This window comes from Grampus griseus, assembly GCF_964374135.1.
Source record: "Grampus griseus genome assembly, chromosome: 6".
NCBI classification, from domain to species: domain Eukaryota; kingdom Metazoa; phylum Chordata; class Mammalia; order Artiodactyla; family Delphinidae; genus Grampus; species Grampus griseus.
The window spans coordinates 21870081-21889231 of record NC_139000.1 but is presented as its reverse complement, the minus strand read 5'-3'; the positions used below and the strand labels follow the sequence as shown (position 1 = coordinate 21889231).

Genomic DNA, 19151 nt, shown 5'->3' with positions numbered 1-19151 from the left:
GGAACTAAATCTACTAACCTCTACAATCAATGTGATACATGGTTTATCCAGTCTTGACAAAAATCCTCTGGATCACCAATGGTGTGTTCATCCACTCGTACATATGCAATTGTATAAAGAATCTATTATTTGGAACACCAGGGGAAAGAAAAACAATTAAAAGATTTATACTCATAGCTACCATTTAAAAAAACAAAATAAACACTTTTCATTTCCATGCTAAGAGCTCCTAATTTGATGCCCTGTTTTGCAAATTCAGAATGAGGGGGGCAAATCATAGTGATTACCAAATTGGAGAAATAGTAAGGAATATGTCCATAAATAAAATCTGGTGTGTAGAAACAAGGTCCTACTGTACAGCACAGGGACTATACTCAGTATCCTATAATAAACCATAATGGAAAATAATATGAAAAAGAATATATGTGTGTGTGTGTGTGTGTGTGTGTGTGTGTGTGTGTGTGTGTGTGTGTAATTGAATCACTTTGATGTACACCAGAAACTAATGCAACATTGTAAATTAACAATACTCAATTTAAAGAAATTGAGTGTGTAGAACAAATATGTTAATACTTAAAATACATATATACTAATAGTTATTCACTGAAGGCTAAAAAACTCCAATACAACATACATTGTGTGTGTGTACATATATATCATAAACATACAAAACCTTACATTAAAATTAGAACAAAGTGTCTGATTTACATAATAATTTTATAAGAAGAGTATTAGTGGATGGGCACACTTGATTAACACATTATAACAACTGAGAATGCAAACATTTGATAGTCATAACCCTGGGAAACCTTTGCCCTCTCTAGGCACTTCTGATCCCCTTCCCTGGTTCTTTTCTGTCTTCTTCTCATCCCTATACATTCATAGCCCCCAGACAGCTGTCCTCTGGACAATCTGTCCACATCACCCCACACTCGCCCAAGTTTCAGAACCAAAGCTCCCACACACCTGTAATCCATGTGCCCAACACTATACCAAGTTCTTAACATGCATTATCTCTTCCTATTCTTATAGCAACCCCGTAAAATAGTTTTGTTATCCCATTTTACAGATGAGAAATCCAAGGCTTAAAAGTTAGATCCCTTAACATTAAAACTAAAAGGTGACAGAGTCAAGATTTAAAATCAGTTCTGACTTCAACACCAGAGGTTTTAGTCACTATTCAAAACTGTTTCCCTAAACAACTCAACATGGATGCCTCAATAATTCAACCCATTCATTCAACAAATGATTTATTTCTTGAACAAAACCTGCTTTCTCTTCTCTCTACTCTTACCTCCCCAAATCTGTCTAGAGGCTGTACTCTCGACCCCCTTAATCTCTAGGTAGATTCTGGGAATCCTCTCTAACTCCTCCTTCTGTTGAATAACTCTCCACTACTCAGCCAATAGTTTCTGCATATTTTAGGGATTCTAGATTATATTACCTGTCAAATCCACTTCCACTATCCCAGTTCAGACCCTAGGTTTCTTCTAACTTGGCTACTGTAATATCTTCCTTTTAGTCTTGCTGCTCTTGGTCTCTGGACCCCTGCAATCAATGTTATATCACTGCCACCTGTTATCCTTATAAAAAGGGTCTACTCAGGTTACTCCCCCACTTGAAAGCCTTTGATGGTCCTCTACTGTCTACAGAACAAAGTTCAAACTAGTTGTGTTGGGCTTCCCTGGTGGCACAGTGGTTAAGAATCCACCTGCCAATGCAGGGGACACGAGTTTGAGCCCTGGCCCAGGAAGATTCCACATGCTGCGGAACAACTAAGCTGGTGCACCACAACTACTGAGCCTGCACTCTAGAGCCCACGAGCCACAACTACTGAGCCCGCGTGCCACAACTACTGAAGCCCACATGCCTAGAGCCCATTCTCTGCAACAAGAGAAGCCACCGCAATGAGAAGCCCACGCACTGCAACGAAGAGTAACCCCCGCTTGCCACAACTAGAGAAAGCCTGCGCACAGCAACAAAGACCCAACGCAGCCAAAAAAATAAATAAAAACAGTTGTGTTGGCATTCCTAGACAAGCTGGTCCCAACCTTATCCTTAGCTTTCTCTCCTACCACCCCCTCCACTAAAAATAATAATCTATACAGAATTTAATTGTTTACACAGTGCATTAACATGTACATTAAGCCTAACAACACTATGAGTATTTCTAATTATCCCAATTTTATGAGAAACTTAAACTTAGTGAGGTAAAATAATCTGCTCAAGATCCCAAATTGTAAAAGGCAGAAAAGGCCAAGTCTCAGACTCCAAATTTTAACTCCTTTCCTAGTACTTCATGCAGCCATAGTACCCCCATTCTAGCATATCAGACTCATTCCAACCTTCCCTGAAAATGCACAATAGTTTTCAAACTCTATGACAGAGCTCAAGCTATTGTTCCCTTAGCCTGGAATACTATCCTCACTCCTTGACATTTCTAAAGAACTGTGTTAGGCATTTTTCATATCATACTTCCTATTAGCTATTTATATTTATATATAAATCTGCCTCTATACTGAATTATAAGCCCTGTGAGGCCAGGACCACAAGTTAGTAACTCCATTTTTTTTTTTTTTTTCCTTTCTCTGCGGCACGCGGGCCTCTCACTGTTGTGGCCTCTCCCATTGCGGAGTACAGGCTCCGGACGCGCAGGCTCAGCGGCCATGGCTCACGGGCCTAGCCACTCCACGGCATGTGGGATCTTCCCAGACCGGGGCACGAACCCACGTCCCCTGCATCGGCAGGCGGACTCTCAACCACTGCGCCACCAGGGAAGCCCAGTAACTCCATTTTTAAAGACTGCTTATTGAATTGGAAAATGTGTGGGGAAAACAAGTCATATAAGATGGCAAGCCCAAGGCAGACACCGGCCAGGCTTGAAAACAGAGACCAACAACTTAGATCAGACCCTTTGAGCACACTGGCAGTGCCTACAATTTTAACATCTATCTTCTGAACAAGGTCGAACGTCCCAGTGCCAACTATTCTCACCAACACTGGCCTTTATTAAATATTACAATTTACTGAAGGCATAATTCAAAACAAGATGGGGTAGAAGTGGAAAACTAGAAATTATAAAAAAACAGAAATATCATCACTATTTTCCATTTTAACCTTCCGATCTGGCTAAGTACCCAAAATTAAAATAATACAGCCTTGATGTTGCCTTTCTACATAGCTCAGCTCAGCTGCATATTTGGCTGTCACTAAAGCAGCCATCTCTCTGGGGCTGTTTCAGTATGCTCACAGAATCACGTTCACCTACACAGCTACACACACAGCTTCCCCATCTCATCTCTAAAAGAGCCACTAGGATGCCTGTCACCGGCAGAGACTCTCTCAGAAGACACGTGACATTTTGATTACCTGGCCAACTTTGCAACTGAAGTGGCTATGTTGAATGGTCAAGTTGAATAGCATCAATGTGCTTTAAGATTATAGGCTGTCGCTCCTTCATGAGCTGTCTTTATCCCAATGAAGATCAGATTCTAAGGATGCCTTAGAATTATAAAGCCCAGAACATGAAACCAATGAACAGCTGACCAGGTGAAAAGTCTCAAATGCTTCCTTCCCTCTGTCAGAAATCTCCCTACCCATTGCTGAAATATAACTACAATGTCAACTTTTCCATGAACTGGCAGAGGATAATATTAGAAGAAAAACTAGCCCACATGCCTTGCATTGAATTTCATTCCATTCCAAACAGTTATATTACCCTAAATATAAAGAAAGAAAACTACAGACTATGACCTTAAGTAATTTACAAACTAGATTTCAGAACTGCCTTTAACAGTCAGAACTAATTGTTCTCTATTTTGGCATCTTACCCCCAAATCTAATATGTCCTATTGGATGAACCAGAATATTGCCACATTTTATACACTATAGCATGTTTCTTCTGCAGGCTAGCAAGACATGGGGAAAAAAGCCATGTTGATCTTCTTATAAACTATATTTTCCCTTTCAGAGACACTAGTACAGTAGCAGCACAGAATTAACATAAACTTTGGAATCAAAAAATCTGAGTTCAAGCCCTAACTCTGTAACATGAGGGAAGCAACACCAGACAACAATAGTACCAAAGTCACAGGGTTGTTGTAAGGATTCAATCAATTAATTCGTACAAAGTGTAGAACACAATGGTAAGCTCTCAAAAACATTAGCTTTACCATTATTCTATTACAATCACCTGACTCAAAGTGACAATTACAGGATATCTTTGAAAGGATAACAAACCCCAACCCAAGATTATCCTGCTTACCTTTTGACAACTTTCATACATGATACTACTCCATGATACTACTCAAAAACAAAAAAAGAGAAGAAGAAAAAGAAAGAAAAGAGATAAGTAAAAGACAAACCTGTCAATTCTGCTTCTCAGGAGCTCCTACAGAGTGTAGTATCAGATACAACTGAAAGCAGCTACAGATTGCATTTAAATTTATGACATGTATATGACTTCAAATGCAAAGGTAAAATGCATTGATTTAAAATCTAGAGAAAGGCAGTGTTACGAGTTATACATCTCAAAATAACAGACCTGGGAACCAAAAATGATAATATTACTCTAGCATTACTAACTATAACAAATCATACACTTTGGTCCTTACATATCTGTTTACAAGTATTCTTCCTCTTTCTTCTCAGTAGTATTATAATTCCATCAGTAGAGTTTTCATGCTTCTTTTGTACACCACAGCAGTGTTAAACAGCAGTCAAATAATTGGATTAAAGTAACAAGTAGCTGAGAATTTAGCAATGCATCTGATTTGATCTCTTCATCAGCATGAACACTCTATGGTACATGGAGGTAACCCAGCCTAAAGACTGGTCATGAGTGCCTGTGAGCCACCTGGAATCCAGTTCCAACTCCACCACTTACTAGCTGAGGGACCTTGGGAACCTAAAATGTCTGTTTTCCACTCCATAAAACAGCAATAAGAACTTTACCTACCTCTTAGGATTATTTTAATGAATAAAAGAATACAGGGGCTTCCCTGGTGGCGCAGTGGTTAAGAATCCGCCTGCCAATGCAGGGGACACGGGTTCGAGCCCTGGTCCGGGAAGATCCCACAAGCCGCGGAGCAACTAAGCCCGTGCACCACACTACTGAGCCTGCACTCTACAGCCTGCAAGCCACAACTACTGAGCCTGCGAGCCACAACTACTGAGCCTGCGTGCCACAACTACTGAAGCCCACACACCTAGAGCCCGTGCTCTGCAACAAGAGAAGCCACCACAGTCAGAAGCCCACGTACCGCAACAAAGAGTAGCCCCTGCTCACAACTACAGAAAGCCCGCATGCAGCAACGAAGACCCAACACAGCCAAAACTAAATAATAAAATAAATATTAAAAAATCTTTAAATAAAAGAATATATACAAAGCATTTAAAACAATGCTAGTGCTAAAAAAAATGCTAGTGCTGAAATATTTAGGGGGAAGGGTACTGATGTCTCCAATTCACTCTGAAATGCATCAAAATAAGATGGATTGAGTACTTAATGCCACTGAACTGTACACTTAAAAATGGTTACAAGGATAAATTTTATGTTATATATGTGTATCTTACCACAATCGTTTTTAAATAATAACTAAAATAAAATAACATTTTTAAATGTGGCTTGAAAATGGACACATATGTGATAAAGCTAGTAGTAAAATATCACATGTAGAATCTAGGTAGTGGGTATATGAATGCTCACTTTCAATTTTTCCGTATTTTTGAAGAGTTTTATGATAAAATATTAGGGGGAGAAACAATGCTAGCATCTAGTAGTTTGCTTTTTTATCATCTATTAGTCACAAATAATAGCCAGCTAATATTCAGATACTTAGCTCCTTTCTCTTATAGCAGAATTCTAAAAAGCACCTTGTTACCAGCCATCTCTCCTCTTACTATAACCTTTCTGAAACTGAAAATGGCTTATTTGAAGTTCCTTATATACATGTTCGGTATATATGAGTGTGATTTCAAGTTAAATTATTCCAAGGTACCAACTGCCAAGTATTTAATCTCCCCTGAAGAAATGCAGAAACCAAGTTAACAGACATCTGTGGCCAAAGACTGGTGACTTGACCAAACAAAACAATGAAAAAGCAAGCACTGCAATTATTTCTTCCTAACTTTTCCAGTAGCTGCTAAAGCCAGTAAATTCCTCAACCAGAAGAACTAAAAACGTTTTAACAGGTACCTGATGTACAGGAGCACAATGCATATATACAAATACATCAGCCACTTAAGAATGATATCCAATTCTTCCTCTAGTTTTGTTCCCCATTCCAACTAGTAATTTATATTTTAATGTGTTTAGTGCTACAACATGAACTCAGATATCTTGCTGTGGAACAACTTAAAACGTCAGACCACCTCACACCCACTGGGATAGCTACTATCAAAAATATAGAAAATAGGGCTTCCCTGGTGGCGCAGTGGTTGAGAGTCCGCCTGTGGATGCAGGGGACACGGGTTCGCGCCCCGGTCCGGGAATATCCCACATGCTGCAGAGCAGCTGGTCCCGTGAGCCATGGCCGCTGAGCCTGCGCTCCGCAACAGGAGGGGCCACAACAGTGAGAGGCCCACGTACCGCAAAAAAAAAAAATAGAAAATAACAAGTGTTGGCGAGGTCCTAGAAAAACTGGAGCCCTTGTTTACCACTGGTGGGAACATAAAATGGTATAGTCACAGTGGAAAACAGTATGGCAGTTCCTCAAAAAATTAAAAATAGAATTACCATATAATCCAACAATCCCACTTCTGGGTATATATCCAAAAGAACTGGAAGCACAGTCTCAAAGAGAGACGTGTACATCCATATTCATAGCAGCAATTATTCACAATAGCTAAAAACATACAAGCAACCCAAGTGTCCCTCGACAGATGGATGAGAAAATATAACATATGCATACAACAGAATACTACTCAGCCTTAAAAAAGAAAATCCTGTCACATGGTACAACACCGATGAACCCTGAGGACATTATGCCAAGTGAAATAAGCCAGCCACAAAAAGACAAATCCTGTATGAGTCCACTTACATGAGATACCTAGAGATATCAAAATCATAGAGACAGAGAGTTCCCTGGTGGCACAGTGGTTAAGAATCCGCCTGCCAATGCAGGGGACATGGGTTCGATCCCTGTCCAGGAAAATCCCACATGCTGTGGAGCTACTGAGCCTATGTGCCACAACTACTGAGCCCGTGTGCCACAACCACTGAGCCTGCGCTGTAGAGCCCGTGTGCCACAACTACTGAAGCCCGTGCGTCTAGAGCCAGTGCTCCACTACAATAGAAGCCACCGCAATGAGAAGCCCACACACTGCAACAAACAGTAGCCCCGCTCGCCGCAACTAGAGAAAGCCCACACACAGCAACAAAGGCCCAACGCAGCCAAAAATTAATAAATTTATTTTTTAAAAAAATCATAGAGACAGAAAGTATAACAGTAGCTGCCAGGGGCTGGGAGGAGGGGGGAAAGGAAGGGTTTAGTGGGCATAGAGTTTCTGTTTTGCAAAATGAAAAGAGTTCTGAAGATAAACGGTGGTGATGGTTGCACAACAATATGAATGTCCTTAAGACCACTGGCCTGTACAGTTAGAAATGGTTATGATGGTAAATTTTATGTTATGTGTATTTTACCACATAACAAAAAATGGAAGAAAAAAGATCAGGGAGCTGATCTCCCCAAAAGGCCTGGTGGTGCTCCAGCTTGGAACTGACACACAAGCAATCAACTCTGTGGCTATCAGGCCCTGTCTATCTCTAACCACCGCATGAGACCTTGTCTACTCAAGACTCTCCATCCTGCCCAGGGTGACACCAATTCTTTATTTCAGCCTCAAAATGAGCAAACACCACTGCTGCTACACCAGTTTTGTGTCAAAGCAGCAAGGAACTTATCTCTCTAAGCCTGCCTCCTCTTTAAAACACGGATAATTACTACCTACCTGCATTACTAGGCTGTTAGGAGGACAAAAGTGAGATCATGTATATAAAAGTATCTTTAAACTGCCAGCACCAAAGAAACAGAAATTATTGTGCGTATAGCTACTTCCATATGAAAATTCAGAGGGGGCTGTAAGAACAGAAACTTCACAAGGCTTGAGACACCTCACCCAGGCTTCATTCCATTTAAAACCCACCTCACCCCTAAATAACACCTTTCTTGTTCTTCATAAACTGAAGGGCAGCGTTGAGGAAACACCTCAGCCTAAAGCTTTTCACCTAACCACCCCAAAGGCAATCAGAAATTGTCTTGCATGTCTTAGGAAAATTCAATTTTTATGACCCCAGCGTGGGCCTGCGGCGCCCGGGGACTACACTTCCCACAAAGCACCGAGGCGAACCCGGGCGGCGGGCGAGGTGGCCTGCGATTCAGGGTGACCAACGCTCTCCCCGAGCGTGGATCGCCGTCCCCCGGAAAACTGCAACGTTTAAGGTCAAGTGTGCACTGGCTCTCCTTTCTGAAAGCGCCGTCACCCCGAGGTTTCCCCTGCGGCTAGCGCCGCGACGCTCCCTGCCCGCCCGTCCTTCCTGCTCCACCTGAGGGTCACCGCCTGTTCCTGACCTTTCCGCTGATTTCTGGTGTCACAACACGGCACCTTCTCCTCCTCCCCGAAAGCTCCACTTCTAGAACTCGCCCAACAGTTGGGCCCGGGGTCCACGGAGGGGTCTGACGGGAAGGCAGACACAGCCCGCCCCCATGGGGCTCCGGCCGCCCAGCCAGCCCAGCCCCTACGGGCAGGGGGCTAGGCTCCCCCCACCCCCGGGCCGGGGCGGATCGCACACAGAGGTGGCTCCGCCCGGGGCTCCGGTTTCAATTTCGCAACGTGACGGTGCAAACCTGAGGCCTACAAATGCCGGCGGCGGCCGGCGCCCCGCCCGCCAGGCCCGAGCGCCCTAGCCCCCCGCACGCCGCGGCCGCCGCCCGCCCGCCAGCCAGGCCCTGCTCCCCGGCCCTCCCGCCCGGCCCCGGCCGCCGCCCCCGGCCCGGCGCTGCGCCGGCTCCGGCTCGCTGCCGCAGGCTCGCCGTGGCACTTACTCAGCTCGTCCTGGGAGGCGGAGGCGGCGGCCGCAGCCATATTGCGCCGGGGAGGGAGGGAGGGGCCGGAGGGGGAGGGCACGGACGGGCGGCACTGAGGGCTCGCCGCTCTCGGTGCAGCAGAGGCCGGCAGTCGCCTTTGGTAGTTCGGCGCGGGCTGAGCTGCGCCCACGAGGCCCGCCCGCCGTCGCCGTCGCCGCCTGCGTCCTCCTCGCTGCACGCGTAGTTCTCGCCGTCCCCCGCGAGCTCGCGACTCGGGCGCTCCCGCAGTCCGGCGGCTCTGCGGAGCCGCCGCTGTCCGTCGGCCGAGGCCCGGTACGCCCGGCCCGCGCGGCGGCTCTGCGGCTCAGCGCCGCGCTCGCCCAACTCACGCCGGTTTTATATTTAGAAAGAGCTGAGCCATCCTCCCAGCGGCCCCCCCGCCGGGCCCCTCGCGCGCCCGCCCGCCCTCGCTCGCTCGCTCGCGGCTCGTCCTGCCCACCTGCCGCCGCCCGCCCCGCGCGCGAGAGCCGGCCCGCGAGCGCTCCCTGCGCGGACCCGGCACGCGGCGGCCTTCACCGGCGGCCCGGCCTAGCCGCTCCTCGCCGCCCCTCCTTGCCCGCGCAGCCTCCGGCGGCCCCGGCGCAGAACGGACGCGCAGGCCTCTGACCTGAGTCCGAGCCGGTCTCCATGCCGGGGATGCTGCGCTCAGCGCCGCGACGCGGGCGCCCAGAAGCGAGGCGAGAGGCGGGCTCGGCCTCGGGGAGCCGCGCGCCGCAGTCCGTGAGGGGCTTGGTCGAGCTGGCCCGGGCTGCCCCGGCCGGGGGAGGTCCTCGAGGCGGGACGGGAGCTCTTTCTGTAAAGGTCTGTGGTTGTCACGTTGGCTGGTCCCGACCTGGAGAAACACGCCTGTCCGAAGGAAGAGACGTGGACTCGGAAAAGTTGAGCCGGGTTCGGAGTCGGCGGGAGGAAGCCCCGCCCTGCGCCTCCCGCTGAACTTCTCGGCCCCGACGCTGACTCAGTCCCGGGCGAGCCCGGGTGCCCAGGGCGCCTTTTTTTACTTAAAGATGGTGATAAAGTGTAGGTTTCTGATGCTCTTCGAAACTAGAACTAGGACTACCGAGTGAGGGAAGAAGATCACTAAGCCGCACTAAAGTTCAATAAGCCAAGATTTTTAAAGTTGAATTTCAAATATATATGCTTATAGGGGTTGTTTTCTTAGATTTTAGTTCTAATCCCTACGTTCTTTTCGGTAACCCGAGTGATTTATTTTGAATATAGCGATTTTAACTTTATGCCTTCAGTTTGTCCGTGAGTTCACTTAGTGAAAAACACTTGCAATCTGGAATTCAAATTAAGGGGTTGCATAATTGCTGTACTTTAAGTGACAGTACTGTCATAAATTAGGTACAAGGTCAGATACACTTTTTTTTGGTGTAAGAGGAAGAAATCAAGATCCTAACTGAATTGAAATTGCTTTTATCCCTAAAAGAAATCTGTAAAGCCCTAGTTAATGTCTTGCAAAATGAATATATGTCATTCCAGATGTAACTTGGGCAAGTACAAGGTACTTAACACAACATTAAAGACATTTATGTCCTTTATTGCTTTTATTATAGAGATTATACATGATCTTTGTAAAAATTGCAAATGGTTCAGAATTTAAAAATGAAAGTGAAAGGCCTTGCTTCCCCTCCCAGCATCCCACTCCCCTAAGAAAACTATGGTTAACAGGTACAGTTGAGCATGCACCCTCCAAGGTCTTGTTTCTGTGCACATGTGTATATGGCCCCCAAAATAACGAAGTGGGGAGGGGGTTCAGACTCATGATAAAGTTCTGTATCAGTGTTTTTCCTCCATAGACATTCTTCCACGTTAACTCAAAAAGCTCTACACCACCACCACTCTTTTTATTAATGACTTCATAGTATTACGTTAACCAGTCCCTTCTTGTGAGCACATTTTGGCTCTTTTTGTTTGATGGTGACACAAAATCGATGCACAATGAAGTATCCGCAAACAATACTGAAGTGTATAAAGTAAAGGTTGTCCGCCACCTTCCTGCTCACGATCCCCTCATCGTACTCCCTAGAAATAATCCCTGTTAACAGTTGGGTGCATACAACCTCTCCTGACCATTTCTATGAATGTATAGAGTGACTGTACCAAGAACTAGTATGGGGAAACTGACTTCCCGTAATTTCCAACAGATCCTTCTAAAGCCAAGCCACCACCACCACCACCCACCCCCCAACCCCTGCCAAAAGTATAGAATCTAAGTTAAAAAAAAAAAAGTTCGTTTGAAATTTTAACTTCCAGACAAGGCCAGTTAGCAACTCATAAATTCCTCCTATATAGACATTCCAGAATCCCACATGTGTGCAAATCACATATAGGTATTTACACGCAGATTTTGTTTGACAAAAATGGAATCCTACTATACATATTACTGTGTAACTTTACCTTTTCACCAAACTATATATCACAAGTATCCTTCTATATCAGTAATAATAGCTAATACTAATTGTGCCAGGCACTATTTAAAATATTTTACTTGGATGAATTCATTTAATCCTTACAACAATCTTAAGAAGTAGGGATTTTTATGATACAGAATGATTGAGGAACAAAACTAAAGTGCCACAAACTAGTAAGTGCTGAAGCAGGAATTTGAACCCAGACAGTGTGGATCCAGAGTCTACATTCTTTTTTTTTTTTTTAATGAATTTATTTTATTTATTTATTTATTTTTGACTGTGTTGCGTCTTCGTTGCTGCGCGGGGTCTTTCTCTACTTGCGGCGAGCAGGGGCTACTTTTCGTTGCGGTGCATGGGCTTCTGATTGCAGCGGCTTCTCTTGTGGAGCATGGGCTCTCGGCGCGCGGGCTTCAGTAGTCGTGGCTTGTGGTCTCTAGAGTGCAGGCTCAGTAGTTGTGGCGCACTGGCTTAGTGACTCCGTGGCATGTGGGATCTTTGCGGACCAGGGCTCGAAACCGTGTCCCCTGCATTGGCAGGTGGATTCTTAACCACTGTGCCACAGGGAAGTCCCCAGAGTCTACATTCTTAACCATTCCGATCTGTATGTGCAGAATTACCTCATTCTTTTAAATGACTGCATGATAGTCTTTTCCAAAGACTTGCAAAAAAAAAAAAAACCTTTCATGATAAGTACATGACAAAATTTAATCATTCTCCTATTGATGAGCATTTAAGTTTTTACAATTTTTTACTACTGCAAACAATGCTACTGTAAAACATTCTTATATCTTTATGAAGTTACATATTTCTATATGTAGACATGGAATTGTTAGGCAAAAAAAAAAGATGGCTTTAACATCTCATTATATACAGTAGTTTATAGCAGCTTACAATGCTGCTTCTAATCACTACTCTTCAAGCTTTTTTATAGTTGCTTCTTCCTTCAAGCTACTTATAGTTTATTTTTCCCACTAAATAACGTCATCATCTTACTAGGCACTATGGTTTTAAATAGTAGCCTTGAGATACTTCCTATCTAGAATTTATTTCAACTTTAAAAAACAGACAGGACACTTCCCTGGTGGCACGGTGGTTAAGAATCCGCCTGCCAATGCAGGGGACACGGGTTCAAGCCCTAGTGCAGGAAGGTCCCACATGCTGCAGAGCAACTAAGCCCATGTGCCACAACTACTGAGCCTGCACTCTAGAGCCTGTGAGCCACAACTGCTGAGCCCATGTGCCGCAACTACTGAAGCCTGTGTGCTTAGAGTCCATGCTCCCCAACAAGAAAAGCCACCACAATGAGAAGTCTGTGCACTGCAACGAAGACCCAAAGCAACCAAAAAAAAAAGAAAAAGAAAAATCCACAAGAAAGTCCCTCATGAACCATTGGTAGGAATGGTAATTGGTGCAGACACTATGGAAAATAGTATGGAGGTTCCTCAAAAAATTGAAAATAGGGGAATTCCCTGGCGGTCCAGTGGTTAGGACTCCGTGCTCTTACTGACGAGGGCCTGGGTTCAATCCCTCGTCGGGGAACTAAAATCTCACAAGCTGTGCAGTGCGGCCAAAAGAAAAATTTGAAAAAAAAATTGAAAATAGGACTACCATATGATGCAGCAACTTCACTCCTGGGTATTTACCTGAAGAAAACAACACTAATTCAAAAAGTTACATGCACCCAATGTTCATAGCAGCATTATTTACAATAGCCAAGATATGGAAGCAACCTAAGTGTCCATCAGTAGATGAATGGGTAAAGAAGAAATGGATACATGTATACAGAATATTATTCAGCCATTAAAAGAAAGAAATCTTGCCATTTGGGACAACATGGATGGATCTAGAGGACATTATGCTAAGTGAAATAAGTCAGACATAGAAAGACAAATACCGTATGATCTTACTTATATGTGGAATCTAAAAGGCAAAACAAAGAAAACAAAAAGGATTTCCCTGGTGGTGCAGCGGTTAGGAATCCGCCTGCCAGTGCAGGGGACATGGGTTCGATCCCTGGTCTGGGAAGATCTCACATGTTGCGGAGCAACTAATCCCGTGTGCCACAACTACTGAGCCTGCGCTCTAGAGCTTGTGAGCCACAACTACTGAAGCCCATGCGCCTAGAGCCCATGCTCTGCAGCAGGAAAAGCCACCTCAATGAGAAGCCCACGTACCACAACAAAGAGTAGCCCCTGCTGGCCACAACTAGAGAAAGCCCGTGCACAGCAACGAAGACCCAACCCAGCCAAAGATAAATTAATTAATTAATTAAAAAAAAAGAAAACAGACTCATAGATACAGAGTACAAACAGGTGATGCCAGAGGGGAGGAGACTGGACAGTAAAATGGCTGAAGGGGATTAAGGGGTACAAAGCTCGTTATAAAATAAATAAGTACAGGGATGTAAATATACAGCATAAGAAATATGGTCAATAATATCATAACTTTGTATGGGGACAGATGGTTACTAGACCTATTTTGGTGATCATTTATTTCGTAATGTATGCAAATGTCAAATCACTATGTAGTATGCCTGAAACTAATGTAATATTGTACATCAACTAATTTTCAGTTTCAAAAAACAGACAAGAAGTAATTGGGGGAGGGTAAGAGGGGGTCAAGAAAGGCCAATGAGAAACCAAAATAATATATCACAAAATCCAAGAACTAAAAATTTGTATTTTACTCCTTAGAAGTCCCCTCTCCCTCTTGTAGGTCCTACTCACACTAAATATCTGCATGATTCTGATAAGGTGAACAATCTTGCTTCCATAGTCAGTCAAAGCAGAGTAGAAGCAGAATATTAGAGGGCACTCTTCTGGGCAGGTACATGGATGACAAAAGTACTAACGGACACACTGAAAACAAGGGAAGAAGTAGGAAAACTATGAAAAGAAGCTATAAGAACTCAAAAAGCAAAGCATGCTGGGGTTATTTATAAAGTACTGAAAGCACTACCCACCACATAGGCCCTGAAATCATTTCACTTGAATAAGTGATGTTTATGGTGCTAATCCTGACATCAAGAAATGGTGAAATAGGGACTTCCCTCGTGGTCCAGTGGTTAGGACTCCGTTCTTTCACTGCCAAGGGCCTGGGGTCAATCCCCTGGTTGGGGAACTAAGATCCCACAAGCTGCGTGGCGTGGCCAAAAAAAAAAAAAAAAAAAGAAATGGTGAAATTATGTCTAATTTCAAGCAACAAAAATCAAGGAAGTATGAAGTATATTTTACAAAGCTTTTCATCTAAAATGATTATAATAAGTAAGCAACTTCTGGTGCTTAAAGGTTTAATTCTAAGCTATCTAGAAAATCCAGCTATCCTAAAAGATTCAATTATCCATTCCCAAAGAGCCCCAGACAAGCCAAAATTCTATATAAATAAGTCTAATATAAATAGGACTTTATATAAGTAAGTCTAATTGTTTCGGTTGCTGAAAAAGTTAGGGACTGGATCCAATCTGCCAACAGAGGCACAACCCTAATGATCTTCTCTGCTCTTTTCAGTCAGTTATTGACTGAAGACATATTTCATGGCATATAAAACCATGTCATGACTCAAAACATTCCACTTTCTAAAACTTGAACTCAGAAACATCAGTCTCTAACCACCATATAGAATCTTTCCTCTCTTTTCCTAATTCCTGTGGATTGGAGTACATTTTTTTAATCATTGAACATTTTATTTTTAATTTTAATAACCAAGTAAAACAGTAGGCTTGTCATAGCAAACTAGAGAATTAGCAAATTGGGAGATAGGGGAATGCTAAAAGTATGTCTTTCAGAAGAATTAAGAGAAAGAAAATACAAAAAATAAGTTTGAAAACAGAAGCTTCAAACTTCTCTATTAGAAGACTGGGTGGAAAGAACATAGAAAATTGTGGAAAAGCAATTTTTGAAGCAATTCCAATTGTGGAATGGCTGACTGCATCTAGAAACTAACGCAATAGCTGTAATTTGTTTAGAAAGGTCTGAGTCAACAGATATGTCATTTTTGCTTCCTGCCTTTTCTGTTAATTCTGCCTGGAATTTAGACAAGGCTGGAGCTCCAGTGACCATGTTGTGAATATGACATACCTACAGGCCATTTAAGCAGAAACACAGCATGAGGCCAGGTCTCTGAATGTATTGTGAGAGCTGCCATACAAGCTATGGTCAGCCTGATTCCGATTTTATTACTGAATGAGAAAAACGAAATCCTGATTAGCTTAAGCCTTTATTTTTAGGAACATAGAGTACACTTTAGATCCTCATCATCATCTCGAACTTTTTGACCACTTTATGTTCGTGGCAATGAATCCTTATCAGCACCTTCAAGTTTTTCTTTCCTTGATTTCTCTCTTACATACAGTACCCAACCTTGGGCAAACCCCATCATTCATTTTATTTTTCCCCTCCCAAATATCACTGGAGAAAGGCAAAAAGCTGATCTGGTCCAGTATAATACTATACCTTGCATTTTGGAGAATGAGGCAACCTGTCCCCTATCTTCTAGAGATAGGATTTATCCCTATACCAAAAGATTCTACCTCCTCTGATTTCCTTAGGACAGTGACTTCACAGGTTTTTGTTCAGGTCTCCCCCCAAAAAATTTTTTTTGAAAAACAATGTAACTCATTTGCACAATTTTAGGGTGGCATCTAAAATTTCCCCTTATTACTTAAATAATTGAAAAGAAGAAATTTTGACAATGAATTCTATTGTGAATAGTAGCCTTTTAAATAAAGGCCTAGGGACTTCCCTGGTGGCACAGTGGATAAACTCCACAGTCCCAATGCAGGGGGCCTGTGTTCCATCCCTGGTCAGGGAACTAGACCCCACATGCATGCCGCAGCTGAAGAGCCCACGTGCCGCAACTAAGATTCCACACAACCAAATAAATAAATAAATATTTTTTAAAAAATAAAATAAAATAAAGGCCTGGGACTTCCCTGATGGCGCAGTGGTTAAGAATCCACCTGCCAATGCAGGGGACACAAGTTCGATCCCTGGTTCGGGAAGATCCCACATGCCACGGAGCAGCTAAGTCCGTGTGCCACAACTACTGAGCCTGTGCTCTAGAGCCCATGCTCCACAGCAAGAGAAGCCACCGCAATGAGAAGCCTGCACACTGCAACAAAGAGTAGTGCACAACAATTTACACTAAGGAAATATAGTTTTGTTTTGTTTTGTTTTTTGAGGTACGCGGGCCTCTCACTGTCGTGGCCTCTCCCGTTGCGGAGCATAGGCTCCGGACGCGCAGGCTCAGCGGCCATGGCTCACGGGCCTAGCCACTCCGCGGCATGTGGGATCTTCCCGGACCGGGGCACGAACCTGTGTCCCCTGCATCGGCAGGCGGACTCTCAACCACTGCACCACCAGGGAAGCCCAGGCAATATAGTTTTAACCTTGAAAGTCTTACTGTTTACTTTATCATCCTTTTCTTCAACAAAAATATGTATATAAATTTAAATATTTGAAAAATTTTCTATGGTTATTTAAAAAATTACTATGACTGAATAATCATAATTAATAGTGCACAACTTATCAAAAACAACATAAATACATTACAACATTTTTTAAGGTTTTAACTATTAGTGATTAGCATATTTTTATGTTACAGCTTTTGAGAGTTATTAAACATGAAAAGTAAAATTTTATTGGAAATGTATCTCAATGAAAAGGACAGGGGCTGTTTTTTTAAAAAAAGAAAGATACCCAGTTGCTGTTATTCACTTCCTCATTACCTAATTTAATATATCAAATTGTCCCTTTGATGTCGTCAAGTTCTTCCTCTGAAGGCAATCAACCCTCTTAGTCGGGAGATGGCTGAGAGGCATGGCTTGCTTTTGTAAAGTGAGAGAAGGGCCACTGTGAAATAGGACATGCTGATTTTTAAAGGCATTCTTAGGCAAAGCAATTTGAAGAAACACTATATATGATCTAGAGATTGATTTTCTTAGTACTATCCATGCCCCTATATCCTAAGAAAATCTTCATGTACTCCTGAGGACCCTTGTTCCAGAACAATGCATCTTCAGTGTTCTTCCTTCTTATCCTATTCTGTCCCTAGTCTCTCTTTGAAAAAATAACCTACCCAATACCTTCTCTTTCCATTCTCATATTCAGGCTGCACCTTTATTCTTTCCTCAACCCCCTGGACTTCCCTGAAATTAATTGCCTGAGGATCAACCAACTGCAAACTCCCGTGGTCACTTTTTCATTCCAATCTCATTAGAACTATTGACTCCATCGTCCCTTTCAAAATTCTCCTCTGTTGGTTTTCCTTTACCAGTTTCTCCTGATTCTTTTCTACTTACCAGTTAACTTCACTGCCTTCTCTCTCTGCCACCCCCTCAAAGTCAGCATTTCCTTGGGTTTTAACCACAGACCGCTTCTCATTCCACTTGTTCTTCATTGCAATCCTCATTCCCTCATCTTCAATTACTAAATGACTCTTTAATTTCTTTCTCCAGTTAAGTCATCTCTACCTAGATGTCCCACATGTGCTTCAAACTCAATGTATCCCCAACTGAATTTTAATCTTCTTTCTCAAACCTTCTTCCTGTGTCCCTTAGTATATGTGGAACCAGCATCCAGTTGATCAAACCAGAGACCCTGGAGTAGCCTATAATCCTTTCTTCTCCCTCACTTTTATTCACTATCTACATATTGTCACTGAGTACTGTCAGTTGGGGTTTCTCTGGTTCCTGGCACAGAAAAATCTCACGTTTGTACAAAAATATTTGAAGAAGAGTACTGGAGTAGTTCACAGAAACAAAGAAAAACTAACCATCCTGAAGGATAGGAACTGGGCAGCTCCCAGGATCTCTGCAACAGGAATTGAAGATCATCCCCCAAGGAACTGCAACCAAATGATCCAGCAACAATCCAGCAACAGCATAGCCTTTCATTTCTGGATGTTGCAGAATGAGAATCCGAAGTCCCAAACTTTGATTCAAGCTTGGTTGGAATTAAAACAAACCTTAGGGGGCTTCCCTGGTGGCGCAGTGGTTGAGAGTCCGCCTGCCGATGCAGGGGACACGGGCTCGTGCCCCGGTCCGGGAAGATCCCACATGCCGCGGAGCGGCTGAGCGTCCGGAGCCTGCGCTCCGCAGCGGGAGGGGCCACAGCGGTGAGAGGCCCGCGTACCGCAAAAAAAAAAAAAACAAAAACCTTAGGTTGAAATGATAATAGATAAGAGGTAAATGACCTTGTTGACATAAATTCTCTGGGAATCCAAAGTACTCTGTTGGTCTAGCATCTCAACAATAGAAGAGATAATTAGAAAAATTTGCATTCTGATGACTAGAGGAGCACAAAGAATAAGAGATTAACTCTTAAAGGGGTAAAGGTCATGTTTAAATTTCCAACCTACACATTCTCTATTTCTTTTTATTATGATATAGTTCTTTAATAAGACGTTCCTGTCTTAAGCAATTGAATTTTCTTTTTCTTTTTTTGGCTGTATCAGGTCTTCATTGCTCTGCGTGGGCTTTCTCTAGTTGTGGCGAGCAGGGGCTACTCTTCGTTGCGGTGCGCGGTCTCTAGGCGCGCAGGCTTCAGTAGTTGTGGCATACGGGCTTAGTCGTGGCTCGCGGGCTCTAGTGTGCTGGCTCAGTAGTTGTGGTGCACGGGCTTCGTTGCTCCACGCGCGGCATTTGGGACCTTCC

General features: G+C 43.5%; 1 protein-coding gene across 3 annotated transcripts in view; it reads right to left on the bottom strand.

Moving 5' to 3' along the window:
* ECPAS (Ecm29 proteasome adaptor and scaffold) overlaps positions 1-9372 on the bottom strand; it is a 100983-nt gene extending 91611 nt beyond the window's left edge. Inside the window, exons 1-2 of one of the 3 annotated variants that reach the window (XM_082656220.1) lie at positions 9045-9103; positions 19-122 (exon numbers count right to left, since the gene is read on the bottom strand). In XM_082656220.1, coding sequence (XP_082512346.1) covers positions 19-40 — 22 coding nt within the window. In that variant the 5' untranslated portion in view covers positions 41-122; positions 9045-9103. Of the gene's footprint in view, positions 1-18; positions 123-8570; positions 8777-9044 lie in introns of those variants that run through there. The other 2 variants (XM_082656221.1, XM_082656219.1) reach the window with 2 other exon arrangements.
* Positions 9373-19151: the final 9779 nt, after the last annotated feature.